Raw genomic sequence first — 21,919 nt, forward strand, 5'->3', positions numbered from 1 at the left:
GCGGGGTCCCGGCCCCACCCTCTCCCCTCTCCGCCTTCCCCGCCTCCACGGCGCCGACCCCGACCCAGGGCGCTTTGTCCCGTGGCGAGCCCGGAGCCCCGCGGCCCCACAAAGCTGCCTTTGTGCCCGTGGCCTCCGCGGGACCCCGTGACGTCAGCCTCCGGGACCGGCGCTGCCGGCGAGCGCGGGCGAAGGCGCCCTCTGGCGGCCCAGGGCAGAGGCGCGCCTCCCCGCCCCGCCCCGCCCCGCGGGCCGGCCTCCCGGATGGGCCCAGGCTGCCGTGTCCTGCAGCGCTGGCCTGGCCCCCGCGGCCATCAGCCAGTTTCCTTCTGCGGCAACGTGGGGGCCCTCCCCAGAGCCCCCCGGAAGCTTCCCTTTCCTGGAGCCCTAGTCCCAGGGTAGGTGAAGGGTGGCCACCTGCTCACATTTGGAGGGGCTCCCACTGTCCCCAACTTTGTCCAGTCAAGCCCACAGCACCTCAGTTCTGGGCAGGGATCCGGGCAACACGTCCGATTGGGAGACGCGGGGCGGGGTTGGGGGGGGCCAGCCTGGCCTGTGACCACACAGCCCCTGGGCCCTGGGCCTGGGAGCCGAGTCCGTCGGCACCTCTCTGCTCCGGGTCCTTGGAAATGTGCCCCCTGGCGCTCCAGCAAGGCGAGGATGCTGCCCCACCAGGACACAGAGGTGCTGGGGGAGAGGGGAGACATACGGAGTGCGAGTCCTGGGTCTGGGCCGGCAGCTCAGTGCCATGAGGCTGAGGCTGAGGGTCCACACCCCCATCGGCGTGGCCCCGCAGCCTGGTCTCTGCCCCCCAGAAAGAAGGAAGCGGAGCAGTTCTTGGTATTTTTCTTTCTACATTTTATTATCTCAAACCCGGTGAACAATTCCATAAAACGTGAAAAAAGCAAGGAAGTGTTCAACGCTGAAGGACCCGACCTGGGGGAGGGCACGAGGGGCGTGACCCCTCAGCAGGCGGCGGCGGTTCCTAGGTTAGCGCGGAGGGCTACGTGGAGGTTAATGGAGCCGGGCCGGCCCTGGGACAGGCCTCTGTGAAGCTGGCAGCCCGTGGACCCAACAGTGGGGGCAGGGGGGCCGCACAGGGGCAGCCAGCAGAGGACGGGTGTAAACACACAGACACACTCAAGGCACGGAGTTGCTCGAATGGGGCTGGGGGGGAGCTGGTCAGGATAGGACAGTTTTAAATAGTTTTTCCTCTAAAAAGTTTTCTAAGTTTGCGATTTTTTTTTTCCTTTCCTTTTTTTAAAAAGCGACGAGAGTGAGCAGGTGGACTGCGGTCTCCGGGAATGGTGGCGCCTAACGCTTCTTGTGCTTTTCCTTTGGGGCCTCCGAGCGGCGGGGCGGGGCGGGAGGGGGGCAGGAGGCTCCCTGTAAACATCTGGCCCTGGGCGGGGCCAGGGGCTGGGGCTGGGTGAAGCGGGGTCCCAGGCTGGCTGTGCTTCCCTCCCCCATCACAGAACAAGACAAGGGCTACACCCAGAACAGATGCCCAGGAAGGGGGCACCCCAGCTGTTCCCAGCACCTGGGTCAAGGGCAGGCTTCAGACAGGGAAGCCTGTGGCACCCCCTTCCCCAAGTCTCGGGAGCTGAGGGAGGCAACAGGGGGAGCCAAGAACAGAGAGAGGGGGGAAGCGGTGGGGAGGGCAGGTGGGGGGGCGTGGTCCTCTTGCCCCCAGCTTCCTCAGGAACTGGGGGAGCAGATTCGGCGGCGGCCCTGAGGTGGGGGGCAGGCAGGGCATGGGTCAGGAGGTAGACACTGTGTGACTGCTCCCACCCCGACAATGACCCGCTCCTTTCCCACCCGCTTGTTACCAGGGACACAGTGGCCACCCAGAAGCCAGTGCCTGCTGCTGGGTTCCTTGGGGGAGGGGGTCTGAGCGCGGGCAGAGTCTTCCCGCCTCCCCAGGCCCAGGGGAGCCAGCCCCGCTCAGGGCCCTCAAGGTCAGGGCCCTCAAGGTCGGAGGCAAAGAGGGAGGGGCACAGAGCCAGTCACACTGAGTGGCAGGTGGTGGGCCCCAGCGTCCTCCAGGCTGGGCCCAGGGCCTGGTGGTGAGCAAGTGGGTTTTCTCCAAGGAAGGCCGGATAGCCCTTCAGTTCTGTCCCAGCCACAGCCAGGCACTTCTGTGTGGGCCACCGGGCAGCACAGAGCCGGCCCTGCCTGTGCCACTTCCTCGGCGCCAGGCACTGGGTGGCCCTCCCGACTCACCAGCCTGCGCGCCCCGCGTCCTCCGCTCTCCCACTGGGCGCTCACCTGGACCCCTGCGTCCCTACTCTGGGTCAGTGGTCCTGCTCGGTCCCCCCCAGCTCCCTGCCCGGCCCCCCAGCTCCCTGCCCGGCCCCCCAGCTCCCTGCCCGGCCCCCCAACTCCCTGCCCGTCCCCCCCAGCTCCCTGCCCGTCCCCCCCAGCTCCCTGCCCGTCCCCCCCAGCTCCCTGCCCGGCCCCCCAGCTCCCTGCCCGGCCCCCCCAGCTCCCTGCCCGGCCCCCCAGCTCCCTGCCCGGCCCCCCAGCTCCCTGCCCGGCCCCGCTGGCTCACCGTCCTGCCAGGTCGGCTGCCCCTCAGAAGAGGCCGCAGTCCTTCAGGTTGTTCTTGATGATGACGTCAGTGACGGCGTCGAACACGAACTGCACGTTCTTGGTGTCGGTGGCGCACGTGAAGTGTGTGTAGATCTCCTTGGTGTCCTTGCGCTTGTTCAGGTCCTCGAACTTGCTCTGGATGTAGCCGGCTGCCTCCTCGTACTTGTTGGCCCCTGTGGGAGGCAGAGCGGTGAGGCCTGTCCCACGCGTGCCCACAAGCAGACAGGGTGTGCACGTGTGCACAGGAGGGGTGTGTGAGCGCGCAGACACATCTGTGTGGGAGGAGGATGGCCACGGGCACACGGAAGGGCCCACCCCCAGGGTGGGAAGAAGGGCCCCCCACCTGCCTGCACAAGTAGGTAAGTCCCCAAAGCACCAGCTGGACCAAGGGCGCCACAGTGACCCTTCTGTCCAGCAGGGGGCGCTGCGAGCCAGCGGCCCCCAGGCTCCTGAGGCCCAGCCCCCCACCTGTGTACTCGGGGAAGCAGATGGTCAGGGGGCTGTGAGTGATCTTCTCCTCGAACAGGTCCTTCTTGTTGAGGAAGAGGATGATGGACGTGTCGGTGAACCACTTGTTGTTGCAGATGCTGTCGAACAGCTTCATGCTCTCGTGCATGCGGTTCTGGGGCAGGACAGCGCGGTCAGGCCCCCTGCCCCCCGCCCCCCTGCCCTCATCCCCCCCGCCCGCCCACCCCCTGTGGTCTCTCGGCGCTCACCATCTCCTCATCCTCCGCCAGCACCAGGTCGTAGGCGCTCAGGGCCACGCAGAAGATGATGGCTGTCACGCCCTCGAAGCAGTGGATCCACTTCTTCCGCTCAGACCGCTGGCCGCCCACGTCGAACATCCTGCGGACACAGGGGCACCTTAGCTCCAGAGAAGGGAGGAGCTTCTGGGAGGGTCCCCGCTCCATTCCGGGGTCGGCCACTGAGGACAGAGCCGCTCAGGGTGGGCGGCTCCCCTCACGGACTCCACTCTTGTCCCCTTTCCCCGACTCCGGGCCGGGGAGTGTGTGGCCCGGCAGGGTCGGGTGGTCAGCAGGGCAAGAGTGGGGCTGGGGATCCAGGAGCAGCCCTGGGGGGCGGCCCCTCCCTCGTCACCCCGGGCTGGCGGCCCGCCCCTCCACCCTGCTGCTCACTTGAAGTGCAGGTCCTTGAAGGTGAAGTGTGTCTCCACGATGCCCGTGGTCTTCACCCGGGTCCGCAGCACGTCCTGCTGGGTGGGGACGTAGTCGCTCTGTGCGATGCGCTCCAGGTCGTTCAGGTAGCTGGAGTGGGGGTGGGGGCGTCAGTGGGGCCAGCAGGGGCCTCCTGACCTGCATGACACTCGCTGCTCAGGTGAGGAAACCTGGACCAGACTCCCTGGGCTCCCACCTGTCCATCAGGCCCGGGAGGGGCAGCTCGCTGCCTGTGGCCGGCCCAGCCCCGCACCCAGGTCTGAGCCAGGCCTGCCTCAGCTGGGGGCCGGGACGATAGCGCTGCAGGTGCAGGGGTGGGAGGGGACAGGTCAGCTCTTCAGTGAGGGACTCGGGATGCCAATCAGTGCAATTATGGCGTCAGCTGTAGAGCAACCTGGCGTGTCCTTGGATGCGGGGCTGGGCAGGCTGGGCAGCGGGGCCTGCCAGGCGCGGGGGCTCTTGCCCAGCACCCACTGCACTGGGCTCCTCAGGGGCTTCATGTTACCAGCTCCCTTACGAGCTCCCATGTTAGCACCAACCGCCCAGCCAGGCCCCGGGCCACCCTGCTGCCGGCCTCAGTGCCCGGCTGTGTCCGGGGCTGGGCCCAGGCCGCCCAGCGCTGATGTGCTGCTCCTGGGGCAGGGCTACCGGGCCAGCCCTTGGTTCCCACCAGCAGCTTGGCCAGAGGGAAATGACCTCAGAGACACAGAGACAGAACAGAAAAACAGGAAGAGCCGTGGGGGACCATGACGCATGTGCCGTAACCTCCACACCAGGCCCTGCCCCCTCCCAAGCGCCTCCAGTCTGGAGGCCCCTGGGTGGTTCCACACCAGTCTCTCCCTTCTCAATAGGGGGGCTCACCCCAGGGACCCGCTGCCCCGGGGCAGCCCTGGAGGATGGCTGGGGAGAGGGGTGGCGTCCCTGTCCCCTGCAGTGTCCCAGTCCACCCCGCACCCTCAGTGAAGGCATAAACCTGCCGGGAGAGCAGGGCCTGCGTTCACTGCTGAACCCCACCCAGAACAGCGCTGGGCACACAGCGGGCGCTTGATGGGGAGGAGAAGGTGACAAGGGAGGAGTGGGAAGTGGCCTGGCAGGCGGCTCTCGCCAGCCCTCCTTGAGGCCTGGGCACTGAGGTGGCAATGATTGACAGCTCCGTTGGTGCTGAGCCTGTGACTGTGGGAGGGCAGCGCGGAGGCCCCGAGGCCCGTGTTTGGCTGAGACTGTGCAGTGTGCAGGGCGGGGGGTTGCGCTCACAGGGGGTTCAGACCTCTGTGAGGGCGGGGGCTGTCCACATAACGGCCAGGGCTCGGGGTCACGGCCAGTAGGCATCCTGCCACCCCCTCCTGAGGTCCTGCCCGCGGACGGGCTCTGGGCCGGGTGGGCAGCGGGGCATGGTATGTACAGGCCAGGAGGAGGCGAGTACAGGGTCGCAGCCCATCTGGGGGCACCGTCCAGGGCCCATGGGTGTCGCCCACAGCCCTGCAGCCTCAGCAGTGGCTGCCAGCCAGTCTGTCCTACTCCCCACGGGCACTCAGCGCCCTGCGCCAGGCTTGGCACGTGGCAGGTACTTCAGGAAAGGCGGCGAGGGCATCGTCCTGCCGGCTGGCTGGGCCTCCGGGACTCCTGGGATCCCGTGACTCCCCAGCTGGTCCTGAGCTCAGCCAAGGGCCAGCAGGGTGAGCGCTCAGGTCCTGGGCTCCACCCACACACGTGTCACCTCCCAGACCAGCCTCCCCTCCCTGTCTCCCTGCCCAGCCAGCCTGAACTTCCCCTGTGACCGCAGGCACAGTCAGCACTTTACCACCCCGGGAGCTGGCACAGGCTGTGCCCTGCCCGCGGGCCCTGCCCATTTCCCCCCAAGTCCAGGGCAGACTCCCGAGGCACCCCTCGCGGGCCCTGCCCCAGCGGCCGCCACCACAGATACCCGAGGTTGTCACTGCTTGGGGGCTTGTCTGCTCCCCTCGCCCCTGTGTCCCTGAAGCCTTGCCCAGGACCTGGCACAGAGCAGGTGGCAGCAAACCCTTCTTTAGAATGACTGTGTGTGAGGACAGATGAGACGCCGGCAGCCTCAGGGGACGGCTCTGTAAGCCCCTGCCTGGCCTCCTCCTGGCCTCTACATACCATGCCTCCCGCCCCAAGCCAGCCCCGCAGGGCCTCGCTGACAGTCCCAGCTTCAGCGACCAGCAGCCCGCCCCGCCCCGCCCCGCCCCGCCCCGCGCACTCACTAGGCAGCGGAGTCGTTGAGCTGGTACTCCCGGGAGCGGCTGAAGCAGGCCTGCACGCCGTGGTCGGCCCAGAGCCTCCGGATGACGCCGGACAGGTCCTCGGGGAGCACGCCCTGCTCCTCGGCCGTGCAGGACAGCGCAAACAGCTGCCTGGCGTCGTCCTGGGGACCGCGGGGGGGTCAGCAGTCGCACGGGCAGGAGGCCTGGGAATGGGGCCCAGGCTGGGGACCCTCAGGTTCCCTAGGACATGACGTGCCCTGAGGCCTTGTGGGAGGTGGGAGGGGTGGGGGAGGCCGCGTACCGCGCGGGAGGGGTCGGCGAAGTCGATCTGCAGGTTGCCCATGGCTTTGACGATGGCCATGATGGACTGGATGGTGTTGCTGTAGACGACCGCCCGGTACTGCCGGCATTCCTCCTCGGAGTAGCCGTCCTCATGGATGATCCTGGCACCAGGGGCGGGGTTAATGGCCACAGGCCACAGAGAGGGAGCGCACTGCCACCTGGGGGGCGGGGCCTGCAGGGACCCACTTCAGAGAGGACGGAGCTGCCCCCACCCCCCGGGGCCGGACGGATGGCTGCCTCTGGGAGCGCCCTGGGCCGGGCCCAGAAGAGAGGGGAGACTGAGGTGAGGCTGGGAGGCCCCTCCGCACACAGCACTCACTTCATCTGCTTGACGATGGTGCTCTTCCCCGACTCCCCAGCACCTGGAACGGAGGGCGCGGGTCAGGGAGCAGGCCGTGGGCTCCACGACCCGAGGGCCCAGCCGCCTGCAGCCCTGGAGGCCGCGCTCAGCCTCCCACCAACTGCATGGGGAGATGGAGGCAGGCGGGGGAGATGGAGGCAGGCCGGGCTGCCGCTGGCGGGGCCCTGTAGTCAAGGCAACCGAGACACTTGCGCCCTATAGTGGCCTCTCTCCAGACTTGGCCTCCCACAGCTCCACAGCCCGCCGTGCTCCCACTGCCTGCAGGAGTCGCCCTGCCATCGCCCTGGCAGGCTGGCGCTCACCCACACGGAGCCTGGCAGCGCTGGCAGGAAGGAGCCCGTGCGCACGCTCCGGCAGGGCAGGGGCCTCTCCCACACTCGGCGTAGCTGCCAAGGGCCCTGGGATGGGCACGGCGTCATGCTCTTGTCTCCAGACAGACATGGCCCAGGGCCAGGCCCTCTGCCTGCTGTGCCCAGGTCTGCCCTGAGCAGATGGAGACCGGGACCTGGGGGCCGGGCAGCGTAGCACACGCAGGCACGCACCCACCGCGCGCTCACTGTGCTCCCCGGCCTGGCAGACTCCCCCCCCCCGCCCCCGTGTCTCCCCTTGGCCAGAGATGAGGCATCTGCCGGCTGCTCTCCTGGGATGGTCACAGCAGCCCAGACAGACAGTGCTCCCACTTTCCAGATAGATACGGACAGTGCGGCTCAGAAAAGTCAAGTCTGGTCCCAAGATCCTGGGCAGGATTCAGAAGCCCAGCCCTTCTAAATGAGGGCTCAGACCCTGTGGACGACGCCCTGGGAGAGTTAAAAACAGCAAATTCCCCGGTGTCCTCCCAGACACAGAGCCAGGTCTACAGGGCGCAGCCAGAAGCCCGCCTTCCCCAGGGAAGGGTGCCCACCAGGGGATGGAGGGGCGGGGACAGGGCCTCCCCTCTCCCCTGCTCCCCGCTGAGCTCCAGGCGGAAGGCACCTCGGCTGGACCCGGCTCACCCTCCCAGCCGTTGCCCACGGTTCCCGCTACCCTGGCCCCATTACTGCCCATCACAACCGCACTTGCCAGGCACTGCCTCTTGCCACCTCCCGGCCTTTGCCCATGGAGTTCTCCCTGCTGGGCGCACCTGCCCCGTGCCCCACCGACATGTGTCCCAACCCTCCTGACCACTGTGGCAGGTCCGTCCCTCTGAGCAGCTCAGCAGGGTGAGTGGGTAGGTCCCACGTGGGGACTCCGGCCCTCGGGGTCAGTGAAGACGCCTCAGAGGATGGAGTGGCTGACACGCAAACTAACACAAGCAGCAAGAGTAACAGCAATAGCCTGGCCGTGTGGCCCAGTGGTTGAGCGTCGGCCTACGAACCAGGAGGTCAGGTTCAATTCCCGGCCAAGGGCACCTGCCCGGGTTGCGGGCTGGATCCCCAGTGGGGGGCGTGCAGGAGGCAGCCAATCCATGATTCTCTCTCATCACTGATGTTTCTCTCTCCCCCTCTCCCTTCCTCTCCGAAAGCAATAAGACAGATTAAAAAGAGTAACAGCAGTGATGACCACAGCAGAGCACAAACAGCGCCCACTCCAGCAGATGCTACCCCAGGCCCATGGCGCCCGCTGAGTAACGGCCTGTTCTGTCCTCAGCCCAGCTGACCAGCGAGGGGGCGGAGAGGGTGCTGTCACAGGGCGCAGTCCGTGTGGCCCGTCTGTCCGAGTGCAGTGCCCGTGCAGCAGCCGGACCGCGGTCCATGCCCTGCACCCCAGAGCCGCGCACTGCCAGGAGCCGAGGTGCAACCGTGGCCCTGGGTGTGCTCCCAACCCAGTGGCCCTCCAAGAAGGGTCTGGGCTCCCCTCACAGGTGCCACCAGCTGCCTGGCATCACGGGCAGAGGAGCACGGGGAGTGGCGTGTGGGGGGGGCAGTGAGGCCCTCTGTGGGGTCAGTCCCCGGGCACTCCCCCACGGAGCAGGCGGGAGGGATGAGGAGCCACAGAGTCGGAGTCTCGGCCAGGACTGGGGCCTCGCGGGGCAGCGGAGGCCCAGGATGTGCGGTGATGGGTCAGATCAACACGCCGTCCCCACCCCGGAGAGCGGACACGCAGGGCGACAGCTCTCCCGCTCAGGGGACTGAGGTCAGGGTGAGGGTTGTCGCTTCTTATGAAACTCGGAGACCCCGTCGGCCTGAGTCACAGTGTCCCTGCTGGCCCGTGGACCACTCTCTTGGTGAATGGCGTGGGCAAGCAGGGACCTTGCCCGGTGACAGGGATGACGGCACAGACTCGCTTTGCATCTGATTTTCCTGGCGGGGGCAGACGGGCAGACACCGCGGGGCAGACACCATGGGGCAGGCAGCACCCGGGCAAGCGGGCAGGAGCCAGGATGCCCGCTCCCTGCCCCGGCAGCCGAGGGCCCACTTCCTGGCCCCGGGGAGCCTCAGTCTCCCTTGCCCTCACACCCTAAGAGTTAGGAGGACACTCTGCCCGGAGCAGGGCTCGCCGCAGAAAGACTCCCACTTGACAGGTGGGCATCCAAGGGCCCGGAGCCCCATCCCTGGACTCAGGTGGGAAGGGGAGAGTGGTAGGACCAAGTGGGGTGCTGGCGGCCGGGCAGGAAGCAGGGGGACACGGGGACAGAATCAGGGGCAGGAGCAACTAGGGCAGGTCAGGGGGCCAGGGGCAGAGGGGGTGGGACACAGCGCGACACTGGTGGGATGGGTGGGACGAGGACCCTGGCTCTCGGGGAGCCCGCCAGTCTCACTCATCACTCCTCCGGCGGCCCCCCTCCCATCGCGGCCTACGGTTTGGCTCAGAGTTTGCTTGCACCTCGCTGATCCTGGGCACCCAGTCCCCCCGGCTGCGTACCTTCCGCTCAGAGGAGGGGGCTTCCCTCGCTGGCTCCGGCTGGCTGCCAAGGTGCAGGGAAGCGCCTCCCCGGGAGGCGGCAGGGGTCTCCGCCCAGAGGGGGCCCACCATGCACGCTCCTGCTCAGAAGGCCCCGCAGAGCCCCCGCAGAGGCCCCGCAGAGCCCCGCAGAGGCCCCCCGCAGAGCCCCGCAGAGGCCCCGCAGAGCCCCCGCAGAGCCCCGCACAGCCCCCGCAGAGGCCCCGCAGAGCCCCGCAGAGCCCCGCAGAGCCCCCGCAGAGGCCCCCCGCAGAGCCCCGCAGAGCCCCCGCAGAGCCCCGCAGAGCCCCGCACAGCCCCCGCAGAGGCCCCGCAGAGCCCCCGCAGAGCCCCGCAGAGGCCCCCCCCCCCCGCAGAGGCCCCCCGCAGAGCCCCGCAGAGGCCCCGCAGAGCCCCGCAGAGCCCCAGCAGAGGCCCCCCGCAGAGGCCCCGCAGAGCCCCGCAGAGGGCCCCCGCAGAGCCCCGCAGAGGCCCCGCAGAGCCCCGCACAGCCCCCGCAGAGGCCCCGCAGAGGCCCCCCCCCGCAGAGGCCCCGCAGAGCCCCGCAGAGCCCCGCAGAGCCCCGCACAGCCCCCGCAGAGGCCCCGCAGAGGCCCCCCCCCGCAGAGGCCCCGCAGAGCCCCGCAGAGGCCCCCCGCAGAGCCCCGCAGAGGCCCCGCAGAGCCCCGCACAGCCCCCGCAGAGCCCCGCAGAGGCCCCGCAGAGCCCCGCACAGCCGGGGTGGCCAGAAGTGTTCCCACGCCACGCCTCCACTCCGCCCTTGCCCAGGGCGGGCGCAGCTGCTGGGCCCCGGGAGGCCGCAGTAATTGCCCTGATGTGCCGGCCCCAGCGGCTGGTCTGCTAGAACATCTGCTTCCACTCCGGGGCCGCGGGGCCCCATGGAGGAGGGAGCAGATGGGGGAGGAGGCAGGACCAGGTCACAGGGCCTCTGCAGCAGGCGCTCGGCCACCAGTCCAGCTGCATGACCCGAAGGCCAGCATCAGGTCACTGCTGCCTGTCCATCTCGGACCCTCTACCTCCTGGCCCAGGCTCTGCCCTCAGTTTCCCCTCCACAGACACTGCCGAGCCTCGAATGGCCAGCCCGCTCATCTCTCTCTTTCAGATCTTCGCCCAGAGGGGGGATCCAGACCTGTGCCCGCCCTGGTGCCCACGCCGGTCCTCCCTGAGGTCTCAGAGCCGAGCCCCTCCTGCCCGGTCCTGGCACCTCATCTGTGAAACGGGACACCGTCCCTCCTGCCAGCAGCGGGCTGAGGGTTAGTTAGCACGAAGCTCTCAGAGCCTGGCGCCCGCCCGGGGAGACCGGAGATAAAAGTTATTAGCAGAGTTGCCGCCCGTGGGAAGATCACGGATCTCCCCAGAGCGCTCGCCAGAGCAGCGCCGCCCAGTGACCTGCGGTGAGGCCATGGCAGCCACAACCTGCCGGCTGGCCGGCCTGGGAGGGACCTCCGCCCGGGGCAGGGACCAGCGGCGAGGCGCTGGCTCAGCAGGCGCGTCCTGCCGGGACTTGTGTAAGTCGGAGCCGCGCACTCCGCTGGCCCTTTGCTCAGTCCCACTTCCCTCCACACGGCCAGCTCCTTCCTGCCCGGGCGGACACGGCCCAGGCTCCCGCACTCGGAAGGCCCTGCAGGCTCCTGCGGGTGGGCTGCCCTGGACACGTGGGCCGGGAGAGCCGCCAGCTGACGTGGCAGGCCCAGGGCAGAGCGGCTCCCAGCAGCAGTGGCCGTGACCACAGGGTGACGGGCAGGCAGCCCAGCTCCAACCCACAGCACAGGCCCGCCCCCGCGGCCACCACCCTCGCCCCCGCCTGCCGGTGGGCACGGGGGAAGGTGGGGTGGACCCTGGGAAGCCCACCCCAGAGGCGTTCGAGCACCACCTTCCACTCCCGTCCCCGGGACGGTGCCACGTCTCCTGCCCGAGCCTGCGGTTCGGCTCCCCCCTCGGCTCCCGTCCCTCCCCTGCAGCCGCAGGGTCCCGGCCTCCACCACCAGGGGGCGCCGGGCAGCTGGAGGCCGGGGAGGAGGTGGGGGCGGGGAGGTGCTGGGGAGCATCTGTTTCTGAAAAGCGGCCTCCGCAGGGCCCTTGGGGGCGGGGCCTGGACCCTCACCCATCACCGCCCGGAGCCTGGGAAGCCGGGGTCTGCGGAGACCCAGCGCCGGGAACAATGGGGTGGAGGTGGGGGTGGGGGAGGGGGAGGGGCCGCCAGACAAAGGCCCAGGAGCCCCGCCCGGCAGCTCTTCCTTCCTCCAGGTGCCGCTCTGGGCCCTCGCTCCCTGGATCCGCGTGGGTCTGCGCTGTGGGCGTCTGGGATGGGCCTTGCTCTCCCCTAGGTGCCCCAACAAACCGGAACCCCCCTCCCTCCACTGGGGCGGCCTCCAGCAGCGCCCAGGGGCTCGCGACGTCTATCAGGGAAGTGCCAACAATCGGGCCAGGCCTGCCTCTGCCAAGTCAGCGCTCTGCAAGAGGAACCCGCCGGCCAGACAGACACACAGACAGACACACAGACACACAGAGGGCTTGCAGGGCAGGACGGGCCTCCCCGGGGCCCTGCCCACTGTGCAGAGGGAAATGGAGGCACTGGGTCGGGAAGGCCGCCTGGAGCAGGCCCTGAGGCCTGTTTGCTGTTGGGCCTTAAGGCGACAGGTCTCACCCCGGAGATGCCCGGGTCACAAGGGGAGCCAGGCCGTTGGGCACACCCCTCTCCCCCCTGCTTCTTCATTTAAGGAACCCCTTTGCTGTTTTCAAAGAAGCTAACACCCCACTTCTCAGTCACTATGGTGGCCCCTGGGTGAGGTGCCCAGTGCCCTTAAGTGTGCCAAGCCCCAGGCCTGCCCGGAGGCCTCCCTGGTCCTCACACTCACCCCAGACTAGCCCAGGGTCTCGCCCAAGCCAGTAGCTGTGTCCCCGCAAGCCCGGGGGCCAGGCTGAGAATGATGGCATTCCAGGTCACAGCCCTGGGCCCCGAGGGGACGGGGCCGCCTCAGGTCACACCCAGAGGAAGGGGCAGCGGTGCTCCAGGGCCCGAGGGCCTGAGTGGTCCTGAGGATGCAGAGATGCACGCTCTGCTCTGCGTATCTCATGGCCCAGGGAGGCCTGGAGCATCTGCTGTTTCCCAAGTCTCTCAGGCTCCTCAGCCCCCGGGGCCCGGCCTGACAACACAGAGCAGAAGCCCTGGGACCCCCGAGCAGCGGGGAGGTCACAAGCCCTGAGGCCAAGGAGCAGGAGGACCTGCCTCAGCATGGGGACACATTCAGGGGCACACGGTCCCGCACGCGCGCGCGCGCACACACACACACACACACACACACACACGAGCCCCTGCAGCCTGTGCTCACGGCGGAGCCCCCTGCGGGAACCCTGTCCTCTCACAGGACCACTCCCACTCCTCTCCAAGCTCAGGGACCCCAGCCCCGAGCCGGGCGGGCGCAGTCTCCTAGCCTGGCGGCAGTGGGAGAGCAAGCGTAACCGGAGGGGGCGTGAAGCTCTAAGGTGCCGCACTCTGACCTGAGGGGCAGGAAGCAAAAATGTGGGCACTGCACTAGGTCACCCACCGCCCAGGGCAGGTTCTGGCGTGGAGCAGGGACAGGATTCAGGCACAGTCCTGGGTCCTGCCCTGGGGCACACATTCCCCTTTCCATCTCCTCAAAGATGGGCCCACGCAGAACAAGCAGCACGCGTGTGCACCCACAGCACCTGCTTGTCTCCCGACTCATCCTTCTCTTTTTTTTAAAAAATATATTTTATTGATTTTCTACAGAGAGGAAGGGAGAGGGATAGAGAGTTAGAAACATCGATGAGAGAGAAACATCGATCAGCTGCCTCCTGCACACCCCCCACTGGGGATGTGCCCGCAACCAAGGTACGTGCCCCAACCGGAATCGAACCTGGGACCCCTCAGTCCGCAGGCCGACGCTCTATCCACTGAGCCAAACCGGTTTCGGCTCTTTTTTTTAAATATATTTTTTATTGATATTTTACAGAGAGGAAGGGAGAGGGATAGAGCTAGAAACATCAATGAGAGAGAAACATCGATCAGCTGCCTCCTGCACACCCCCCACTGGGGATGTGCCCGCAACCACGGTACATGCCCTTGACCGGAATCGAACCTGGGACCCTTCAGTCCGCAGGCCGACGCTCTATCCACTGAGCCAAACCGGTTTCGGCCTGACTCATCCTTCTTGCCAGCTGGCCACAGGCTCCTGTGAGGCCACGGTCATGCTCAGAACCACTGCCCGGGTCACATCTTGGTGTCTCCACTTATTGGGGAAGTCATGTCATGTCCCGGGCCTCAGTTTCCCCATCAGTGAAATGGGTGTAAGTCAGACACGCCCCTGAAGAGTCCGGCCCCACAGCAGCCCAGGCTCAATCAGGCAGCTGCTCTTGTCCCCAGAGGCCGAGCGAAGGCACCCAGGCCAGTGGCCGGCAGCAGGGGGGAATCCTTCGCCTGGACCAAGGGCCCCTCTGTCCAGCCCGGGGCAGGGGAAACCCAGAGTGAGCTAATGCGGGGCTGCGGATCCGCTTCCGGGCATTCATCGGGGCCTGCAGCCGGCCTTCCGGCCCTGGAGGGCCCTGGCTGCTCGGGAACGCGGCAGCAGCTCTGCTTTCCTGCCAGCTCCCGCCGCCCGGCGTCCCTCTCCCAGCCTCCAATTCCTGTGGTCACAAGAGGGGCCTGGGAGCCGCCTCGGAATCGCCACGGGCGCTGGGCTCCTAGGCCAGGGGCTGCTGGGGCAGGACCAGGGCCGGGCTGACTCCAACCCAGAGGCGCCCAGGAGGTGGCCTCACCGTCCAGGTCCCCGTGGACGGCTCACCTGCCCACCCCCAGCAGAGCGGGGTCCTCTGGCCTCTTCCTCTTTGGGGCTCCTCCTCCTCCAGCTGCTTCCTCCTTTTCCTCTGGCTCGGACTCTACTTCCCCAGCCGCCCAGCCCTGCCGCCGCCTCCACCGCCCTCCGCCTGCCGGGACACGGTCCCTGCAGGGACACAGTGGGTGCCGCCACCGCCACCCCCTCTGCATATTTTGAAGCCGTAGCAGCCGTGACACCAGGGGCGCACCAAGCCACAAAGACACCTTCTCACAAGCCCTGTCCCACCCACCTGTAGGCTTGGCTCCCGCTGCCAAGCTCTGGATGTACACGCAGAACGCCCGGCAAATGTTTGGCTATTCCAGGGAGATTATCCTTCCCAGGCCGCCAAGATGGCCACAGCCCCAAGAAGCAGCATTGGGGTGAGGGTGTGCTGTTTTGCTGTTTTTTAAAGATATATTTTTATTGATTTCAGAGAGGAAGGGAGAGGGAGAGGGAGATAGAAAACATCAATGATGAGAGAAAATCACTGATCAGCTGCCTCCTGCACGCCCCCTACTGGGGATCAAGCCCACAACCCGGGCATGTGCCCTTGACTGGAATCGAACCCGGGACCCTTCAGTCTGCAGGCTGATGTTCTATCCACTGAGCCAAACCAGCCAGAGCTGGGCTGGGGTTCAGTAAGAACAAGAGCTCCAGGCTAGAGGAGCTGGGCAGAGGCCCCACCCCGGACTATGGCTGAGGGAGGGGCTGCCTCAGAGCACCAGGTACCAGAGTCACCATCTAAGAGCCTAGCTCCCAGGGCACCTTGCAGGGCATTCTTAGGGGGGCCCATGAGCTATGGCCCAGCCAGAACCCGCTGACCCCTTCTCCTCACTGAACTCCTAGGTTGGGACTCTTGCCCTGAGCTGTTGGGAAGATGGACAGAGACTGGCCTGGGCCCTGCGCGCCCTCCTCCCCCATCTGCCCAGTCCTGTCTCCCCACAGCACCAAGGGGTGTAGGGGGCAGCACTCGGGCTCTGGTCAGACCTCTCATCCATCACCTGCGGGGGGCTGTGGTTGTGCGACAAGGGCTTGGTCCCTCGGTGGCTAAGAGCTTCTGTGAACAAAGCTTCCTCCATCCTGCTCCTGCCAAAAGGATGGGTGGTGTGGCCAGCGTGGCTCAGGGGCTAAGCATCGACTTATGAACCAGGAGGTCACGGTTTGACTTCCCATCAGGGCACATGCCCAGGTTGCAGCTAGATCCCCAGTGTGGGGGCATGCAGGAGGCAGCTGATCCATGCTTCTCTCTCATCATGGATGTTTCTATCTCTCTCTCCCTCTCTGAAATCAATACAAATATATGAAAAACAAAATAATGGGGCTTTTAGAGACAAAGACCAAGAGAGACACAGCCAGGGACTGGTATCAAGGGCAGGTGTACAGGACCAGCCCTGCTGGAGGCCTGGGGACCTCACTGGGATCCCACCTGACCGGCTGCCCAGGCCCCCATCTGGCAGCCAAGGCTCCAGCTCCAGCTCCAGCTCCAGCACAATGGAGCCCCGAGGCTGCCGGGGCCTGGCGTGGAGGCCTGCCCTCCAGCTGCCTTGCCGTCCACCCCAGCCACAAGGGCTCATTCTCTTCTCCTCACCACGGCTGCCCCCTGCCTGGGGTTCTCCGCCCACCCTCCTGGGACACCCTCCGCTGAGCTCGGCGTGGCTTCCTCTGCCAGGCCACCCAGTCTCCGCCAGCCGCCCAGCTCCAGGGCATCCCCTGAAGGACCCATCTCCCGCCTGCCCTACGGGAGCCTCCGGCCGCCGGCCCCAGCACTGGGCAGGGGCTGAGCTCGCGGGGCTGGGCACCACGCAGGCAGAAGGTGTCAGAAATGGATCAGACCCCCCTCGCTCCTAGTGCGGGAGCACCGCACGGCCCGCCCGGAAGACAAAGCCTTGCCCAGCCTGGGGGAGGGGTGGGAAGAAGAGACTGGGAGGCCCAAGCTGCCCCGCCCCCATTCAAATGCTAATGAGCTCAAGCCGGGAAGGCGAAGGCTGTGGGGGAAAAAGAGGGACTGGAGGTAGGCTGGGTCCCTAGACCCCCAGGAAGGCGGCTCAGCCCCCCTCCCCCCTGCCCCGGGGCTGGGCTTAAGGTCCCCAGGACAAGTCTGTCGCTCCAGGTGGCACCAACTGTCTACACTACACGCCATGGTCTCCCCACTTGCTGTGAGCAACTGCCTGAGTCCAGGAAGGGGTTCCCCAAAACTCCGTACTGGGGCCAAGCAGCCTGGAAGCTGGGGAGACCCCTCCCTACCAAACTCGCAGCTCTGCAGGGGTCAGCAGAGGGCCCTGGCCTGTTCCCACGCGCCCGGCTCTGGTGCACTCCCCACCTGTGGCTGGGCTGTGGAGGGAGGGCGGACCAGGTGTACCCGAGCTGGCTGCCCATCCAGTGCACCAGGTGGGGCTGGGGTTTGAACCCAGATCTGGTGACCCCAGGAGCTGGTCCAGGGAGGATGAGCCAGGAAACAGCCACCCCAGGGCTTGGGAACCCAGGCCAGGTCTTCCTCCCTCAGTACCTTGCGGAGTGGGCCCCTCCGCCCCCCTTGTCTGGCCCTAGCAAATGTCATTGTTCAAGACTACCCAGAGGGCCCCTTCCTAGGAGGCACCCCCACTTTCACCCATCACCCAGCCAGCTAGGACCGCAGGCAGCAGCCCTGGAATTACACACACTGAACAGGCACCTACCGTGGGCCAGGCCCTTTGTTAGAGACACAGACAGGACAAAGGCCATCGACCGCCCTTCCTAAACCTAATGGAGCCCTCGCATGTACAGTCTGCGCTGGCCAGGCCAGGACTCCTGAGCCCTGCTCTGGTCTGAGCCCCAAGAGCTAGACAGGCCTGCGACAGTCCCCAAAGAGCCTGAGCAAGCTGGGGCCCCTCTGAGGTCACACCGAGCGGAAGGGGCTGACCACAAAGCCACTCTCCCATAGGAAGAGTTGGAGTCCCTACCGTGTGCCATGCCCCGAGACAGGCTGCAGGCTGGTCAGCAAGGGTTCCACCCGGAGTGGGGGGAGGGCTGTCTGAGGTGCGGGCACAGCCTGTGGTGAGACCAGCAGGAAAAAACCCAAGAAACTTCGGTCTCAGGATCCCCCCAATCCTGGTCATTGGCCCGACACCAAGCCCTGGCCAGCTACCTGCCCACGATACGCCAGGCTGTGGCTCACCTCACTCCATCCACCATCCCCAAGACCAAGTTCAGTGGCACTTCCTTCATTCAACAGACAGACAAGGAGCACCCAGTGGGTGCCAGGTTCCATGCCTACCTAGCCCAGGGGGAGCCCTGCCCTGCCATCTCAAGGGTGGGCGGGCAGCTGTGCCCAGACACAGGCTCTGAGGGGGAAGCGGCAGTGCCAGAGCCAGGGGTGCACCCCAGCCTTGGCCAAGGGGCTGCCAGGAAGGTGCCAGGTGGCGGTCCCTGGGCAGAGTCTTGAAGAGGAGGCATGAGTTAGGTGGAACCGGAAAGCACACCACGTGAGGGGGCAGGGAAGTGCCAGAGGCTAGAGGAGCTGCTGTGTTGACACCCCGAGGCTTTCCTGGCCGGGACTGACACTCTCTCCTTTGCCCACACAAGCCAGCCTGAAATCAGAGACACCCCCAAACCCAGATTCTGGCTTCCTTTCCCCAAACGCCCAGCCCAAGGCCCCAGATTCCACCTGGGGAGAATGGGGGCTGCTGTCAACCCCTCTGTCCCCCACCAAGCTGCCAGGAAAACCTCTCCCCAGGGCGCACATGGGCTCTGCCGGGGTGACCGAGCTGTGCCCGCCGCTGGCGCTCTCCCCGGGACGGGAAGGAGCCAGGGTGCGGGTGGGGCAGCAGGCGTGGTTCTGGCCGGGAAGGAGGCTGGCAGTTACCCAGCGAGAGTCCCGTTGCCTGGACGGGTCCTTCCCGCTATGTGGGCCCGGCGCCCGGCGCTCGGGCTGCCCCACGGGGCTCCCATCACCTCCCTGCACCTGGGCGGGAAAGGGCCCGCCGGCCAGGACGCTTCCCCGGGCGGCCAGGGCAGATGGGCCCTCAATTCCAGGCAGAGCGAGGTCGCTGCAGGGTCTCAGCACCCCCACTCCCGCAGGAACCGCCATGAGCCCCTGTCCTCCCCACCCGGGCCCGGGCATCACGCTGGCCCCAACCCGGGAGCCCATCCCACAGAGAAAGCAAAGCCGGGGGGCAGGAAGCTGAGGGGGCCCCGCGGCCCAGAAGACGCGGAGCCGGACCCTGCACCCTGTGACGCCAGCCCAGTGCGGGAGGGGAGCTGGGCCCAAACCCGAGCGGCTCCCAGCCCCACGGCTCAGCGGCCGCAAGTGACCGCAAGTGACCGGCCCGGGAAGAGGCTGCCTGGAGGCCCGGGGCGGACCCGGGAGGCGGCAGGATGGGGTCCCCTCCCAGCCCGGCGGGCGTTCCACCGCGACACCCACTCGCCACCGTCCTCGCAGCGGAGACAGGAAGAGGCGAGCGCCCGACGCAAAACAGCCCAGGAGGCCGGCCGCCGCCCCTTCCCGCCCCTTCTCTTCCTCCCGCAGCGGAGAGCGGATGCCATTTTGAAACCTCCGGGCTGTGCCCCTGAGGCCAGGCCCCCAGGGACAGTCAACAGATGGGCGGGCGACGGAACACACGGGGCCCGGGCCCTAAGCCGCAGGGGAGGCCCCGTCTCTCAGCCTGGGGACCCCACAGTGACTCGGGGTGAGGGGCCACACCCCCCCACACCATCCAGCCTCCAAGCTGCTGCGGGGGGCCTCCCCCCCAACCCTGAAACCCCCCAGACCAGGCTGCCACGGGGCACACACCTGCTCCCGGCGGGAGGCTGGCCGGGGACAAGTACAGGGCCCACAGCCTCTGCCAAAGTCCCCCTCCGTGCCCCCCACCTGCCGCCACACTCACCGGCTGGCCCGCGGGCCCCCCGCGGGGCTCAGCATCCCCCTCCCAGCCTGGCGGCCCAGAAGGGGTGCGGGAAGCCCGGCAGGTCCGCAGCTCTGGCCCGCCCGCCAGGGCAGCAACATGTCGGCTGTCTCACCACTTCCACTTCCCCCCACCCCTCAAGCAGCCACCATCTTCCCTGGGCTGGAAGGCGCCAGGACCCAAACTCCTCAGCACTCCGGCCTGTTCCCCCACCTCCCGCACAGCCCCCACAGGGCTTAGGCACTGGGGAGCAGGCCCCAGCAGCTCCCCCTGGGAAGCCCAGGCCTGGCGCCCTTCCCCAGCGGGACCAGTGGAGTCTCCGTCGGGGGTCGGGCCCTCTCCTCCCGCCCGCCCGGCCGGCCCATCGGTGCAGGACGGATGGGGCCTCTGGGGAAGGCCAGAGTGTGGGAGAGGACGTAGGGAGGGGAGCAGCGGGTGTGAGAAGTGATGCATGCAGGGAGGTACCTGGTGGGCCAGATGCATGGAGCAGGGGTCTCTAAAGGTTTGGGGGTTCCAGCTGGAGAGAGGGCTCATGAGCAGTCAGGGTTTCCCAATCAAAAGGCCCCTTGGGGTCAGGATGCACAGGTGGGTATGGGGTCCAGAGTAGAGATGGGCACAGAGGGGGAAGGGGGGAGTGGGGGGGGGCCTGGCAGGGGCCTCAGGGATACTCATGCCAGTGGGAATAGGGGGAGCAAGTAGGGGGAAGAGGCGGTACCTGAGGGTGGGCGCTGATTGGGGTTCTGAGGGTCTGTGAGTTTGGTCCGCCAAGGGCGGATGGTCACGCAGAGTTCAGGGCAGCTTACGTAGGGGCAGATGTGGGTGGGTTTGGGGGTTTGGGATGAGTTGAGGGTCTGACTTAGAGTCTGGACTATGGATCAGAGGTCTAGGCCAAGCCAGCGTTTTGAATCATTATTTGGGTATCCTGGCCAGGCCGGGTCGGGGGGTGCAGGCCCAGTCTGGGGGTTCAAAGCCCTAGCCTGGATGTCAAAGTCCTTGGGGGTTTGAAGCGGGAATAGCGGTCCCAGCGCAGGACGCGGCCTCACCCAACAGCAGCAACTTCACCTCCCGCGCCGCCTTCTCGCCGTCTTCCCGCAGGTTCTTGTCGATCATCTTGGAGCGCTCGGCCGCCGCCTTGTCCTCGGCGCTCACCGTGCAGCCCATCCCGCCGCCCGCCGGCCCGGCCGCCGCCCGGCCCCCACACGGCCCCCGGCCCGGCTCGGCCCCGCGCGACCCACTCCGCTCCCGCCGCCGGCGCTCTCCGGGCAGCTCTCGGGTCCGTAGTTCCGAGCGTCTGCGGGCGGCGCCTTCCAGGGCTCCGCGCACCGACGGCGGGGCGGGCCTGGGGTGGGGCCGGGGCGAGCCCGGCCTGGGACTGGGCCGGGGCGGGCCCGGAGGCGGGGCCGTGGGGGATCCTGGGCCGGTGATTGGCTCGCGGGCGGAGCGAAGACGTGAGGCGCCGCCCAGGCTCGGGCCAGGCTGGAGGCGGAGCCTCGCCGCGGGAGAGCCGTAGCGGCAAAGCCGAGCCGGGAGGGATTGGACTCGGGCCGACTGCCGGCGAGGCCGGGCTCCGATTGGGTCGGAACGCCTGGCTCAGCGGCCGGACGGCGGGGGCGGGAGGATCTCGGAGCCCGAGGGTGGGGATCCGGTGCACCTCGCGCCGAGCAGGAACCAGCCCTCGGAGCTTCTGCGAGTTGCGTGCACGGCGCGGAGAAGGCGTGTCCTCGTCGCTGGTTCAAGTTGATGAACCCAATAAACTTGTTCCGGGATCCACAGAGCCCCAGCCTCTCGGCCGAGGCTTTCCCCGTCCTGAGGAGGGTTGGCCGGTTTAAAACACAAACCAAAACAAGTCTCCCGGACAGGCGCTCAGCATGGCCTCCTGACACCCTCCCCACCACAACCAATGCCTGAACCCGCTCTCCCTGCCTCTCTTTCTCTCAAATCAGTTTAAAAAGTCTGTTGCCACCTCTACACCTTCTCTGGCACCCAGGATTTATCTCTCCATCCTTCTCTGACGGCCTAGGAGGCACCCTCCTACAGGCAGCCATCCTGGACTTCAGCCTGGGACCCCCAACACTGGGACCCAAAGGGGGAGAGAGAGGAAGGGAGAGAGATGCCACCTGACTTCTGGAAACATAGTGGCCATGACCTTATGGCCTCAGCGGGGGAGGCCTCAACCCACCGACAAGGAAGGTCCACAAAGCCAGGAGCAGAGCTGGCCACCGACGCGGGGCCCCCACAGCCCCCCCCATGCGGCACCGGCTCCCTCCCTCCCACCCTGGCACACATCTTGTTGCAGCTCACGGTCTGGGGCTGACCGCTGCCCCTGGCGGCCTTGTGTGTCCCTATCTGAGCGGTGCCCTTGCTGAGGAGCCGCTGGCCTGTGAGTCCTCCCATATCTCCCCCTGGGCTCCCTCCTTCCTGGAGCCCAAGCTCAGGCAGGCGCTGCCGCAAGCATGCAGCAAACATGAAGACACATGATGTCCACTTGGGACACAGACACGCAGAGCTATGCTCTGTAGGTGCCTCTGACCCACGGAACACCCTAAAAAAACGGCACCGCAGCCCGGAACACAGCCCGCCTGAGGCTGGGCTCGCCTCTCCCCCCACCAGCTCCGCCCCATGCTGG

The 21,919-nt window shown here is 67.1% G+C and overlaps 1 protein-coding gene across 1 annotated transcript; it reads right to left on the reverse strand.

Annotated features, from left to right (window-relative positions):
• Positions 1-839: 839 nt before the first annotated feature.
• On the reverse strand, positions 840-20,610 carry GNAI2 (G protein subunit alpha i2). The gene is made up of 9 exons (XM_080673085.1): positions 20,337-20,610; positions 6,654-6,696; positions 6,294-6,435; positions 5,993-6,153; positions 3,729-3,857; positions 3,309-3,438; positions 3,061-3,214; positions 2,552-2,765; positions 840-1,731 (listed from the first exon to the last, which is right to left on the reverse strand). The coding sequence occupies exons 1-8, from the start codon at positions 20,452-20,454 to the stop codon at positions 2,575-2,577; spliced, it is 1,068 nt and encodes a 355-aa protein (XP_080529211.1). The 5' UTR covers positions 20,455-20,610; the 3' UTR covers positions 840-1,731; positions 2,552-2,574.
• Between the last annotated feature and the right edge of the window lie 1,309 nt (positions 20,611-21,919).

The sequence above is a fragment of the Plecotus auritus genome, assembly GCF_963455305.1.
Source record: "Plecotus auritus genome assembly, chromosome: 6".
Lineage (NCBI taxonomy): Eukaryota > Metazoa > Chordata > Mammalia > Chiroptera > Vespertilionidae > Plecotus > Plecotus auritus.

What these genes read in the sequence shown, in the direction of transcription:
- GNAI2 (XM_080673085.1), bottom strand. Translation starts at nt 20,454, where the DNA reads ATGGGCTGCACGGTGAGCGCCGAGGACAAGGCGGCGGCCGAGCGCTCC. An exon ending in GGTGAAGTTGCTGCTGTTGG is followed by an intron (nt 6,697 to 20,336) that starts GTGAGGCCGCGT and finishes CCTCCGTTCCAG; the next exon opens with GTGCTGGGGAGTCGGGGAAG. An exon ending in TGGCGGAGGATGAGGAGATG is followed by an intron (nt 3,215 to 3,308) that starts GTGAGCGCCGAG and finishes GTCCTGCCCCAG; the next exon opens with AACCGCATGCACGAGAGCAT.